Below are 15,614 nucleotides of genomic sequence, written 5' to 3' on the forward strand. Positions count from 1 at the left end.
CATCAACCCCCTCTAATGAGGTAGTGCCAAGAAAAGACAAAGAAAAGGCCACATTCATTCACACTCAGTCTATAGCTGTCATGTGTTATGCACCAAAACCACAGCTCCCTTTCCACATCCAGGCCCCCGAGACCTTTCCATGGTTTACCCCAGACGCTTCACATACCCTGGTTCAATCCATTGACAGCACATCGACCTCGATATACCACATCATTCCAATTCAATCTATTTCTTGCCCACCTTTCACCTTCCTGCATGTTCAGGCCCCGATCACTCAAAATCTTTTTCACTCCATCCTTCCACCTCCAATTTGGTCTCCCACTTCTTGTTCCCTCCACCTCTGACACATATATCCTCTTTGTCAATCTCTCCTCACTCACTGTGTCCACATGTCCAAACCATTTTAACACCCCCTCTTCTGCTCTCTCAGTCACACTTTTTATTACCACACATCTCTCATACCCTTTCACCACCTACTTGATCAAACCACCCCACACCACACATTGTCCTCAGACACTTTATTCCCAACACATCCACCCTCCTCCACACAACCCTGTCTATAGCCCATGCCTCGCAACCATACAACACTGTTGGAACCACTACTCCCTCAAACATACCCACCTTTGCTCTCTGAGACAATGTTCTCACCTTCCACACATTCTTCAGTGCTCCCAGAACCTCTGCCCCCTCCCCCACCTCGTGACGCACTTCTGCTTCCATGGTTCTATCCACTGCTATGTCCACTCCCAGATATCTAAAACACTACATTTCCTCCAGTTTTCTCCATCCAAACTTACCTCCCAGTTAACTTGTCCCTCAACCCTACTGAACTTAATAACCTTGCTCTTATTCACATTTACTCTCGACTTTCTCCTTTCACACACTCTACCAAACTCAGTCACCAACTTCTGCAGTTTCTCACCCGAATGAGCCACCAGCGCTGTATCATCAGCGAACAACAGCTGACTCACTTCTCATGCCCTCTCGTCTACAACAGACTGCATACTTGCCCTTCTCTCCAAAACTCTTGCATTTTTCTCCCTAACAACCCCACCATAAACAAATTAAACAACCATGGAGACATCATGCACTCCTGCTGCAAACCGACATTCACTGGGAACCAGTCACTTTCCTCTGTTCCTACTTGTACACATGTCTTACATCCTTGGTAAAAACTTTTCACTGCTTCTAGTGACTTACCTCCCACTCCATATACTCTTAAAACCTTCCACAAAGCATTTCTATCAACCCTATCATATGCCCTCTCCAGATCCATAAATGCTACATACAAATCCATCTGTTTTTCTAAGTATTTCTCACATACATCCTCTACCACTTCTGAAACCTCACTGCTCTTCTCCAATCTGATGCTCTGTACATGCCTTTACCCTCTCAATCAATACCCTACCCAATAATTTCCCAGGAATACTCAACAAACTTATGCTTCTGTAATTTGAGCACTCCTTTATCCCGTTTGCCTTTGTACAATGGCACTATGCAACCATTCCGCCAATCCCAGGCACTTCATCGTGATCCATACATATATTGAATAGCCTTACCAACCAATCAACAACACAGTCACCCCCTATTCTAATAAATTCCACTGCAATATCATCCAAACCCGCTGCCCTGCCGGCTTTCATCCCTTGCAAAGCAGTCACCACCTCTTCTCTGTTCACCAAACCACTCTCCCTGACCCTCCCACTTCACACACCACCTTGACCAAAGCACCCCACATCCACTACTCTATCATCACACCCATTCAGTGAACCATCAAAATACTCACTTCATCTCCCTCCCACTTTATCACTACCTGACACCACCTCCCTATTTACCCCCCCACCCCCACCCCGATGTTCTCATTTGTTCTCTCTCACACACCCTACTTACCTCCCTCCAAAACATCTTTTTGTTCTCCCCAAAATTTAACAACACTGTCTCACCCCAACTCTCACTCGCCCTCCTTTTCACCTCCTGCACCCCTCTTCCGACCTCCTGCACCCCTCATCTGACCTCCTGCTGCTCTTTTTTTTTTTTTTACACATCTCCCAGTCATTTGCATTACTTCCCTGCAAAAATTGTCCAATCGCCTCTCATCTTTTTCACCAACCCCATTCCTTCATCCTGCCACTCACCATCCCCACAACCTACTCACTTCCCACCCTTCCCATGCTACATGCATTCCTTGCGCAAGCCATCACTGCTTCCCCAAACACATCCCATTCCTTCCCCACCCCCCCATGTCACCAACTCTCACCCTTTGCCATTCTGCACTCAATCTCCCCTGGTACTTCCCCACACAGGTCTCCCCTCCAAGCTCACCACTGGCACCACTCTCTTCTCCCCAACATTCTCTCTTCCTTTCTGAAAACCTCCACAAATCTTCACCCTCGCCTCTACAAGGTAATGATCAGACATCCCTCCAGCTACCTCCCTCAGCACATCAACACCCAAAAGCCCTTCCTTCACACACCCATCAACCAACACGCAATCCAACAACACCTCCTGACCATCTCTCCCACTCACATACATTCACCTACGTATATCTGTCTTCTCAAACCAGGTACCCTCAATCACCAGTCCCCCATCACTATAACCTGGTCTCATACATCAAAGCCGCTAACACACCCACTCAGCCATTCCCAAAACACCTGCCTTTCATGTTTCCTGCATTAGTGAGGTGGTGCCAGGAAACAGACAAAGAAAGACCAATCCACTTATGTACACATAAGCATACTCACACATATACAAACATTTATTCATTCATTCTATTATACTTGATCACCAATTCCTGCACCAGCGAGGTAGTGCCAGGAAACAGACAAAGGACGGCTCCTCAACTCTCATACACACCTATATACATAAACGCCCATACACATACACATGCATATACTCATCAACATGTACACAAATACATACATATACATACACAGACATGTACATATATACACTTGTACATATCCATACTTGCTTGCCCTCATCCATTCCTGGTACCACCCTGCCCCACAAGAAACAGCATCGCTACCCCCTGCTTCAACGAGGTAGTGCCAGGAAAATGGACAAAAAAGGCCACAGTCATTCACGCTCAGTCTCTAGCTGTCATATGTAATGCACCGAAACCATAGCTTCCTATCCATATCCATGCCCCACAGATGCTTCACATGCCCTGGTTCAGTCCATTGACAGCACATTGTTCCAATTCACTCCATTTCTTGCACACCTCTCACCCTCTTGTATGTTCTGGTCCCGATTGGTCAAAATGTTTTTTCACTCCTTCCTTCCACCTCAATTTGGTCTCTCACTTCTCCTTGTTCCCTCCACCTGTGACATATATCCTCTTTATCAACCATTCCTCACTCATTTTCTGCATATGTCTAGACCATTTCAACACACCCTCTTCTGCTCTCTCAACCACACTCTTTGTATTACCACACTTCTCTCTTACCCTTTCATTACTTACTTGATCAAACCTCTTTGCACAACATATTTTCCTCAAACATTTCACTTCCAACACATCCACCCTTCTCCATACAACCCTATCTATAGCCCAAGCCTTGTAACCATATAACATCGTTAGAATTACTATTCCTTCAAATATACCCATTTTTGCTCTCAGAGATAACGTTCTCTCCACACACGCATTCTTCATCACTCCCAGAACCTTTGCCCCCTCCCCCACTCTGTGACTCACAGCCGCTTCCATGGTTCCATTCGATGCTAAGTCCACTTCCAGATATCTAAAACCTTCACCTCCAATTTTTCTCCATTCAAACTTACGTCCCAACTAACTTGTCCTTCAACCCTGCTTAACCTAATAACCTCACTCTTATTCACATTTACTCTGAACTTTCTCCTTTCTTACACTTTTCTATACTGTCACCAACTTCTGCAGTTTCTCACTCGAATCAGCCACCAGTGCTCTATTATCGGCAAACAACAGCTGACTCGCTTTCCATCCCTCTCATCCCCAACAGACTGCATACTCGTCCCTTTTTCCAAAACTCTTGCATTTACCTCCCAAACAACCCCATCCATAAACAAATTAATCAACCATGAAGACATCGCACACCCCTGCCACAGACAGACCTTCACTTGGAACCAATCACTCTCCTCTCTTCCTACTCGTACACATCCCTTACATCCTTGATGAAAACTTTTCATTGCTTTTAGCAGCTTAGCTCCCACACCATATACTCTTGAGACCTTCCACAAAGCATCTCTATCAGCCCTATCATATGCCTTCTCCAGATCCAGAAATACCACATACAAATCCATCTGTTTTTCTAAATATTTCTCTCACACATTCTTCACCTTTCATTTTTTTTCTTTGTGTATTAGTCCTTTTTCTATAACTGATCAGATTTTGATATTTATGCAGCAGATTCTGTGTTTGCTTTTGTCCTTTCATGTATCTGAATGACCGTTGAAATCGCTTCTGCATTTCCCTGCCCAGCATTTTCTTCCATAGATTTTGTATGTTTTTCAGTCCTTTTCAGTGATTGAACAGCCTTCATTACATCTGGAGAAGACTTATTAGACTTTGTTTGCTTTTTAATGGTTTCACCTTTCTTCTTGTTTTGAATCTCTTGAATCCCCCCCAATTAACTGTATTTCTGTTCCTCTCTAACCTTAGGACACCCTTTGTGATCCTTGAAATGTAGATCTAGTTGCCCTTCTGGTCTTGCTCCTCAACAAGTTTCCATAACATCTCTAAACATTTGCTGTCTGATGTTTTCATCTGTAACTTCGTCTTTGCTTTCATCTTGAGCCTCCTTTTTTCGCCTTTGGGACTGACTGGTTTTGGTACATTCCTGTAACCGAGTCCATACTAGCCATTCTTGGTGTGCTAGAAGTATCTAGTTATACCAAAAATAAAACTGGTAATATTAATGAAGCTTACTAGAGCAAATTATCCTAAAAACATGAGCAGAATTTAGATCTTGATTAACAAAAGGTTGCCGTTTTGTTGCATTAAAAATTGAAATTCTGTTCCCCTTTTTGCATGCTGTACTTTTACACATTAACTTACTGCTTTTGTTCAGCCCAATTTTAACCACTCACCCTCAACAAATTGGGTCTCCTTAAAAGGTGAGGAATAAAAGAAAGGAAAAATATAGATTCATTGAAGTTGGCAACACTCCTTTGATTTGAACCCAGGGCTTGTACTCCTAAAGCCTGTTTAATTTCAAAATTTAGCACACTTAGACTGAACAGCTAATGCATTTACCACTCTGGGACTACTTCATATATACCCTTACTTGTACATGATAGGCTTCGTGAGCTGTAAACTATCCAAAATCTTGAAAAGAAACAGAGATCACTGCTTGCAGCATTTCCTTACTGTGTGATGTATTTGTGTGCTATATATTTATTGAACTCTTGAGAAAGCCTTTGCTAATGTTTTTATTTGGAAAGTAGCATGTATAAGATATAGACATATGGGACAGTTAAAGAATCAGTAATTCCTGACCAAGTTAGACCAGAATTAATTTTCAGTATGTTTATGTATAGTTTATTTCTGTCCACTGTTTAAAGGTATGATTTTATTTTTTCAGGATAAGAATCTTCGCAAGTTTCTAAAGGAGCATATAGTAACAGACATCAAAAACATGAATTCTAAAAGCAAAAATATGAAGCTAAACAAGGAATTACAGAACTTCATGTGTGATATGTTGACAGCCAAGCATGCAGTTGCTGCAAAGACATCACTAACTGTGATGATTGAATTGTACAATAAGCGAGTTTGGAATGATGTGAGAACTGTTAACATCATAGCAAGTGCATGCTTCTCTAAAATTACAAAAATTATGGTAGCGGCAATGAAATTCTTTATTGGAAAGGATCATGAAGCTGAAGTTGAATCGGATAGTGACTCTGAGAATGAAAATGTTGTTATGAAGTCAGCAATGATGACTGCAAAGGTTAATAAAAAGACAAAAAAGAATCAAAGAAAATTAGAGAAAGTGAAAGCAACTGCTAGAAAGAATGAAAAGAAGAATAGAATTAAGGCTAATTTTGACTTTTCAGCTTTGCATTTAATTCATGATCCACAAAATATGGCAGAGAAGATGTATAAACGTTTAGAAAAGATGAATGAAAGATTTGAAGTCAAGATGATGACAATGAATCTGATCTCTCGTCTAATTGGTGTTCATCAGCTCTATTTACCAAATTTCTATCCTTTGGTCCAAAGGTTCCTTTTCCCTCACCAGCGTGAAGTCACAAAAGTTATGGTGTTTGCTGCTCAGGCTGCCCATGCTCAGGTTCCCCCAGATGATCTTGAACCAGTACTTCATACCCTTGCAAACAATTTTGTCACTGATCGTTGCTCCAGTGAAGCTATGGCAATGGGTATCAATTCTATTAGGGAGCTTTGTGCAAGAAATCCTTATTGTATGACAGATGATTTATTACAAGACTTAACACAGTACAAAACACATAAAGATAAGGGAGTAATGATGGCTGCAAGGTCTCTCATATCTCTTTTCAGAGGAAAAAACCGTGAACTCCTTGCAAAGAAGGATCGTGGGGCTCCCACTGAAATTCATGCTGAAAGAAAACAAGAAAAGTTTGGAGAGAATAAAGCTTTGAGTTATATTCCTGGAGCTGAAATCTTGACATTCAGAGCGCAAGCTGATGATGACCGTATTGAAGTGAGTGATAGTGATGATGATGAATGGAGTGATGTCCAAAATTCTCATGATGAAGCTAAGGGTAAGATTGCAAATGAGCAAGATGGTGATATAGAAAAGGTATATACTTCAAAGGCTGCCTTAAAAGAAGTAATGAAGTTATCTGCTGAGGAACGAGCAGCTAGGGCAACAGATGTTGTCAGCTCTCGTTTCCTTACAGATGCAGATTTTGCTAGAATAGCTGCTGCACAGGCAGCTAAAGAGATAGAAAAATTCAGTATCAGTAATAAGCGTAAATCCAAAAAACGAAAGCTTGAAGATGAAGAAAAACTTGAATCTGAAGAGATTGTATCCTTGAAGAGTATTGAAATGATATATAAGAAAAGGAAACATGATAAGGAAGCCAGAACAGGGACTGTTGTTGCTGGAAGAGAAGGCAGGGAAAAATTTGGATATAAAAAAAGTCATATAAACCCAGATGCATCAACCTCAAATAAGATAAAGTTGAAAACTAAAAATTTCATGATGCTTAAGCACAAAATTGCTGGAAAACATAAAAAGTCCTTCCGAGAGAAGCAAATAAAGCTGAAAAATGCTCTGCTGAAGCAAAAGAAGAATTATAAGTAATTTTGATAATTTCATGGAAATCCAATAACTGTATGATACCTATCATGAGGCTTTCAAAATTTTTGAGCACACACAAATTGAGAGAACAGAGTTACAGGGAAATGCTGGAAGCCTTAAATTTACCCACCATGGGAAAGTGAAGAATGAGAGTGACTTGAACCCAAACATTAAGTTTTTAAAACAGATTGATGACACGGACAGTGGACAGTTCTTCAAGAGATGCAAGGATAAAACAACTGGAGGACTCAGCATAAAATTGAGCAAGAAAATTGTTAAGAAAGATGTGGAGAGGTACTTCTGTAGTATGATAGTGGTGGATGGGTGGAGTGAAATGACAAGAAATAGTTAATGCAATCCATTTTGTGATCATTATGGAAGGTGATGTCACGCAATTTTAGTGTGAGGATGTCAGGGAACAGTGTCAAATGCTTAGTTGATGTCTGTGGCCACTAGCATGGTGAAGGACTTCGGTATTGGTATATGTGAATGAAAGCAAGGTTATTAGGTGTAGCAAGGTAGAGAGACAAGTTAGATGGGTTGTGAGTTTGGATGGAGAGAAATTGGAGGAAGTGAAGTGTTTTAGATATCTGGGAGGGAACATGATGGCAAATGGAAACATACAGGTGGAAGTTAGCCATAGGGTGTTTTAGGGGTTGAAGGGTCTAGTAGCAATGAAAAATGTGTAGAATGAGAGGTTATTATCTTAGAGGGCAAGAATGTGTATGTTTGAAGGTAAAGTGGTTCCAACAATGTTATATCAATGAGAGACATGGACTATAGATGATGGTGTGTGGAGGATGGTGAATATATTGGAAATGAAATGTTTTGAGAACAGTATGTGGTTTGACTGAATGATTGAATAATAAAAGGTAAGAGAGAGGTATGGTAATTAAAAGATTGTCGTTGAGAGAGCTGAAGACGGTATGCTAAAATTGGTTTGGACATACAGAGAAAATGATTGAGGAGAGGTTGACATAGAGGACACATGTGTCAGGAGTAGAAGGAACAAGGAGAATAAGGGAATTAAATTGGAGATAGAAAGAAAGGGTGTAAAAGTTTTGAGCAGTTGGGGCCTGAACATGTTGGAAATGAAAGGTTTGCAAGGGGGTGATGTGCTGTTAGTGGGCTGAGCCTGGGAATGTGAAGCACCAAGGGTAAACCATGGAAAGGTATGTGGGACCTGGTTGTGGATGTGTAACTTTGGTTTCAGGGAATTACACATGACAGCTAGAGATTGGATGTGAGCAGTTATGGCCTTTCTGTATCTGTTTCTTGCACTATCTCTAATGCAGGAAACGGCAGACACAAAGTTAGGGGTTGATGAGAGGACAAGAGCTAAGGACAGAGTAGCACTACTCCTGAAGCAGGATTTGTGGGAGTGTGTGATAGAATGTAAGAAAGTGAATTCTAGATTGATGTGGGTAAAAGTGAAAGTGGATGGAGAGAGAGGGGTGATTATTGATGTTTATGCACCAGGTCATGAGAAGAAAGATCATGAGAGGCAAGTGTTTTGGTGTACATAAGGTATTCAGTGTTGTGAATGGAAATGGCAAAAAGTTTGTGGATTTTTGTTTTGAAAAAAGACTGGCAATTGGGAATACTTGGTTTAAAAAGAGAGATATACATAAAGATATATATGTGAGTAGGAGAGATGGTCAAAGGGTGTTATTGGATTGTATTAATTGATAGATGTGTAAAAGAGAGACTTTTAGATGTTAACATGCTGAGAGGGACAGCTGGAGGGATGTCTCATCACTATCTTGTGGGGGTGAAGGTGAAGATATATCAAAAGAGAAGAGAGAATGCTGGGCAGAAGAGAGTGGTGAGAGTAATTGAGCTTGGAAAGGACACTTGTGTGAGGAAGTCCCAGGAGAGATTGGGTGTAGAATGGCAAAAGGCGAGAGCAAATGATGCGAGGGGAGTGGATGAGGAATGGGATGTATTTAGGGAAGCAGTGATGGCATGTGCAAAAGATGCATGTGGCATGAGAAAGGTGGGAGATGGGCAGATTAGAAAGGGTAGTGAGTGGTGGGATGAAGTAAAGTTGTTAATGAAAGAGAAAAGAGAGGCATTTGGACAATATTTAAAAGGAAGGAGTGCAGATGATTGGGAGATGTATAAAAGAAAGTGATAGGAGGTCAAAAGGAAGGTGCAAGGGTTGAAAAAGAGGGCAGATGAGAGTTAGGGTGAGAGAATATCATAAAACTTTAGGGAAAATAAAATGATGTTTTGGAAGGAGGTGAATAATGTGTGTAAGGCGAGAACAAATGGGAAGTGGTGAAGGGGGAAGTAATAAGTGGTAGTGATGAAGTGAGTATTTTGAAGGTTTGTTGAATGTGTTTGATGGTAGAGTGGCTGATGTAGGGTGTTTTGGTCAGGGTGGTGTGCGAAGAGAGAGGGGTCAGGGAGAATGGTTTGTTTAAGAGAAGAGTTAGTGAAAGCTTTGTGAAAGATGAAATCTAGCAAGGCGGCAGGTTTGGATGGTATTGCAGTAGAATTTATTAAGAAATGTGAAGTACCTGAGGATTGGTGGAATGCATACATAGTCCAAAGGCAAGGGGGATAAAGGTGATTATTCAAACTACAGAAGCATACGTTCGTTCAGTATTCCTGGGAAATTGTATGGGAGGGTATTGATTAAGAGGGTAAAAGCATGTACAGAGCATCAGATTGGGGAAGAACAGTGTGGTTTCAGAAATGGTAGAGAATTTGTGAATCAGGTGTTTGCATTGAAGAATGCATGTGAGAAATACTTAGAATAACAGATGGATTTGTATGTGGCATTTATGGATCTGGAGAATGCATGTGATAGGGATGATATAGATGCTTTGTGGAAGGTCGTAGGAGTATATGTTGTCGGAGGTAAGCTGTTAGGAGCAGTGAAAAAGTTTTACCAAGGATGTAAGGCATGTGTATGAGTAGGAAGAGAGGAGAGTGATTGGTTCCCAGTGAAAGTTGGTCTGTGGCAGGGATGTCTGATGATTCCATGGTTATTTAATTTGTTTATGGATGGGGTGGACAGGGAGGTAAATGTAAGAGGTTTGGAGAGAGGGGGTGAGTATGCAGTCTGTTGGGGATGAAAGGGCCTGGGAAGTGAGTCAGTTGTTGTTCACTGATGATACAGCTCTGGTGGCTGATTCAAGTGAGAAACTGCAAAGTTGGTGACTGAGTTTGGAAAAGTTTGTGAAAGGAGAATGTTTAGAGTAAATGTGAATAAGAGCAAGTTTATTAGGTTCAGTAGGGTTGAGGGATAAGTTGATTGGGATGTAAGTTTGAATGGTGGAAAATTGGAGGAAGTGAAGTGTTTTAAATATCTGGGAGTGGACTTGGCAGTGATTGGAACCATGGAAGCAGAAGTGAGTCACAGGGCGGGGGAGGGGGCGAAGGTTTTGGGAGCATTGAAGAATATGTGGAAGGAGAGAACGTTATCTTGGAGAGCAAAAATGGGTATGTTTGAAGGAAATGTAGGTCCTACAATATTATATGGTTGTGAAGCATGGGCTATAGATAGGGTTGTGTGGAGGAGACTGGATGTGTTGGAAATGAAATGTTTGAGGACAATATATGGTGTGAGGTGGTTTGATCAATTAAGTAATGTAAGGATAAGAGGTGTATGGAAATTAAAAGTGTGTGGTTAAGAGAGCAGAATAGGGTATGTTGAAATGGTTTGGACATATGGAGAGAATGAGTGAGGAAAGATTGACAAAGAGGATTTATGTGTCAGAGGTGGAGGGAAGAAGGAGAAGTGGGTGACCAAATTGAAGGTGGATGAATGGAGTGAAAAAGATTTTGAGCGATCAGAGCTTGAACATATAGGAGGGTGAGAGGTGTGTAAGGAATAGCGTGAATTGGAACGATGTGTTATACCAGGGTCAACATGCTGTCAATGGACTGAACCAGGGCATTTGAAATGTCTGGGGTAAACCATGGAAAGGTCTGTGGAGCCTGGATGTGGATAGGGAGCTCTGGTTTCAGTGCATTACATGTGACAGCTAGAGACTGAGTGTGAGTGAATGTAACTTTTTTTTGTCTGTTTTCTTGGTACTGCCTCAGTGAAGCAGAGGGTAGTGTTGCTATTTGCTGTTGGATGGGTTAGCGCCAGAAATGGATGAAGGCAAGCAGGTATGAATATGTTCATGTGTGTATATATGTATGTCTGTGTATCTGTATATATGTATATGTACATATGCTGATATGTATGTGTTTATGTGCATGTATGGGTGTTTATGTATAAATATGTGAATATGAGTGGATGGGCCTTCATCCGTTTCCTGGCACTACCTTGCTGATGCAGGAGACAGTGATCAAGTATGATAGATATAATAGATATATGTATATGTGTTTGTAAGGGCTATAGATAGGGTTGTCTGGAGGAGGGTGGATGTGTTGGAAATGAAATGCTTGAGGACAATATATGGTGTGAGGTGGTTAGATTGAGTAATCGAAAGGGTAAGAGAGATGTGTGGTAATAAAAAGTGTGGTTGAAATGGTTTGGTCATATAGAGAGAATGAGTGCGGAAAGATTGACAAAAAAGAGGATATATGTGTCAGAGGTAGAGGGAACAAGGAGAAGCAGGAGACCAAATTGGAGGCGGCAGGATGGAGTGAAAGAGATTTTCAGCGATCGGGGCCTGAACATACTGGAGGGTGAAAGGCGTGCAAGGAATAAGAGTGAATTGGAACTATGTGGTATGCCGGGGTCGACATTCCATCAATGGATTGAACCAGGGCATGTGAAGCATTTGGGGTAAACTTTACCATGGAAAGGTCTGTAGGGCCTGGATGTGGAAAGAGAGCTGTGATTTCAGTGCACATGACAGTTAGAGATTGAGATTGAACGAATGTGGCTTTTTTTTCTTTTCCTAATGCTACCTTGCTGGAGAGGGGGGATATTATTTCATGTGTGGCAGGGTGGCGACGGGATTGGATGAAGGCAGCTAGTATGAATATGTACGTGTGTATATATGTATATGTATATGTATATATATGTATGTATGCATTGAAATGAACATGTATGTATATGTGCATGTATTTATTTATTATTTATTTATTATACTTTGTCGCTGTTTCCCGCGTTAGCAAGGTAGCGCAAGGAAACAGACGAAAATGGCCCAACCCTCCCACATACACATATACACACATACATGTCCTCACACGCACATGTACATACCTATACATCTCAATGTATACATATATATACACACATAGACATTTTTTTTTTTGCCGCTGTCTCTCGCGTTTGCGAGGTAGCGCAAGGAAACAGACAAAAGAAATGGCCCAACCCACCCCCATACACATGTATATACATACGTCCACACACGCAAATATACATACCTACACAGCTTTCCATGGTTTACCCCAGACGCTATGCCCTGATTCAATCCACTGACAGCACGTCAACCCCGGTATACCACATCGATCCAATTCACTCTATTCCTTGCCCTCCTTTCACCCTCCTGCATGTTCAGGCCCCGATCACACTAAATCTTTTTCACTCCATCTTTCCACCTCCAATTTGGTCTCCCACTTCTCCTCGTTCCCTCCACCTCCGACACATATATCCTCTTGGTCAATCTTTCCTCACTCATTCTCTCCATGTGCCCAAACCATTTCAAAACACCCTCTTCTGCTCTCTCAACCACGCTCTTTTTATTTCCACACATCTCTCTTACCCTTACGTTACTTACTCGATCAAACCACCTCACACCACACATTGTCCTCAAACATCTCATTTCCAGCACATCCATCCTCCTGCGCACAACTCTATCCATAGCCCATGCCTTGCAACCATACAACATTGTTGGAACCACTATTCCTTCAAACATACCCATTTTTGCTTTCCGAGATAATGTTCTCGACTTCCACACATTCTTCAAGGCTCCCAGAATTTTCGCCCCCTCCCCCACCCTATGATCCACTTCCGCTTCCATGGTTCCATTCGCTGCCAGATCCACTCCCAGATATCTAAAACACTTTACTTCCTCCAGTTTTTCTCCATTCAAACTTACCTCCCAATTGACTTGACCCTCACCCCTACTGTACCTAATTACCTTGCTCTTATTCACATTTACTCTTAAATTTCTTCTTTCACACACTTTACCAAACTCAGTCACCAGCTTCTGCAGTTTCTCACATGAATCAGCCACCAGCGCTGTATCATCAGCGAACAACAACTGACTCGCTTCCCAAGCTCTCTCATCCCCAACAGACTTCATACTTGACCCTCTTTCCAAAACTCTTGCATTCACCTCCCTAACAACCCCATCCATAAACAAATTAAACAACCATGGAGACATCACATACCCCTGCCGCAAACCTACATTCACTGACAACCAATCACTTTCCTCTCTTCCTACACGTACACATGCCTTACATCCTCGATAAAAACTTTTCACTGCTTCTAACAACTTGCCTCCCACACCATATATTCTTAATACCTTTCACAGAGCATCTCTATCAACTCTATCATATGCCTTCTCCAGATCCATAAATGCTACATACAAATCCATAGACATATACATATATATATATACACATGCACATACTTCACACTGTATGCCCTTACTCATTACCGTCGCCACCCCGCCACACATGAAATGAAAACCCCCTCCCACCGCATGTGCATGAGGTAGCGCTAGGAAAAGACAACAAAGGCCACATTCACTCACACTCAGTCTCTAGCTGTCATGTATAATGCACCGAAACCACAGCTCCTTTTCTACATTCAGGCCCCACAAAACTTTCCATGGTTTACCCCAGACGCTTCACATGCCCTGGTTCAATCCATTGACAGCACGTCTATACCTTGCACGCCTTTCACCCTCCTGCATGTTCAAGCCCCGATCACTCAAAATCCTTTTCACTCCATCTTTCCACCTCCAATTCGGTCTTCCACTTCTCGTTCCCTCCACCTCTGACCCATATATCCTCTTTGTCAATCTTTTCTCACTCATTCTCTCCATGTGACCAAACCATTTCAAAACACCCTCTTCTGCTCTCTCAACCACACTCTTCTTACTACCACACATCTCTCTTACCCTTTCATTACTTACTCGATCAAACCACCTCACACCACACATTGTCCTCAGATATCTCATTTCCAGCACATCCACCCTCCTGCGCACAACTCTATCTATAGCCCACGCCTCGCAACCATATATCATTGTTGGAACCACTATTCCTTCAAATGTACCCATTTTTGCTTTCCAAGATAACGTTCTCGACTTCCACACATTTTTCAACGCTCCCAGAGATTTCGCCCCCTCCCCCACCCTATGATTCACTTCCACTTCCATGGCTCCATCCGTTGCCAAATCCACTCCCAAATATCTAAAACACTTCACTTCCTGCAGTTTTTCTCCATTCAAACTTACCTCCCAATTGACATGTCTCTCAACCCTACTGTACCTAATAACCTTGCTCTTATTCACATTTACTCTCAACTTTCTTCTTTCACACACTTTACCAAACTCAGTCACCAGCTTCTGCAGTTTCTCACATGAATCAGCCACCAGCGCTGTATCATCTGCGAACAACAACTGACTCACTTCCCAAACTCTCTCATCCACAACAGACTGCATACTTGCCCCTCTTTCCAAAACTCTTGCATTCACCTCCCTAACAACCCCATCCATATACAAATTAAACAACCTCTTCCGCAAAGCAACATTCACTGAGAACCGATCACTTTCCTCTCTTCCTACAAGTACACATGCCTTACATCCTTGATAAAAACTTTTCACTGCTTCTAACGACTTACCTCCCACACCATATATTCTTAATACCTTCCACAGAGCATCTCTATCAGTTCTTACCATATACCTTCTCCAGATCCATAAATGCTACATATAAAGCCACTTGCTTTAATAAGTATTTCTCACATACATTTTTCAAAGCAAACACCTGATCACACATCCTCTACCACCTCTGAAACCACACTGCTCTTCCCCAATCTGATGCTCTGTACATACCTTTACCCTCTCAATCAATACCCTCCCATACAATTTCCCAGGAATACTCAACAAACTTATTTTTTTATTTTTTATTATACTTTGTCGCTGTCTCCCGCATTTGCGAGGTAGCGCAAGGAAACAGACGAAAGAAATGGCCCAACCCCCCCCATACACATGTATATACATACGTCCACACACGCAAATATACATACCTACACAGCTTTCCATGGTTTACCCCAGACGCTTCACATGCCTTGCTTCAATCCACTGACAGCACGTCAACCCCGGTATACCACATCGCTCCAATTCACTCTATTCCTTGCCCTCCTTTCACCCTCCTGCATGTTCAGGCCCCGATCACACAAAATCTTTTTCGCTCCATCTTTCCACCTCCAATTTGGTC

The 15,614-nt window shown here is 42.0% G+C and overlaps 1 protein-coding gene across 4 annotated transcripts in view; it reads left to right on the top strand.

The window, feature by feature from the left end:
• Mys45A (SDA1 domain containing protein Mys45A) overlaps window positions 1–15,284 on the top strand; it is a 91,625-nt gene extending 76,341 nt beyond the window's left edge. For all 4 annotated transcript variants that reach the window (XM_071690954.1, XM_071690953.1, XM_071690956.1 and 1 more), the window contains one exon: window positions 5,556–15,284. In XM_071690954.1, coding sequence (XP_071547055.1) covers window positions 5,556–7,259 — 1,704 coding nt within the window. In that variant the 3' untranslated portion in view covers window positions 7,260–15,284. The remainder of the gene's footprint in view (window positions 1–5,555) is intronic.
• The last annotated feature ends 330 nt before the right edge of the window (window positions 15,285–15,614 follow it).

This window comes from Panulirus ornatus, chromosome 49, assembly GCF_036320965.1.
Source record: "Panulirus ornatus isolate Po-2019 chromosome 49, ASM3632096v1, whole genome shotgun sequence".
NCBI lineage: Eukaryota > Metazoa > Arthropoda > Malacostraca > Decapoda > Palinuridae > Panulirus > Panulirus ornatus.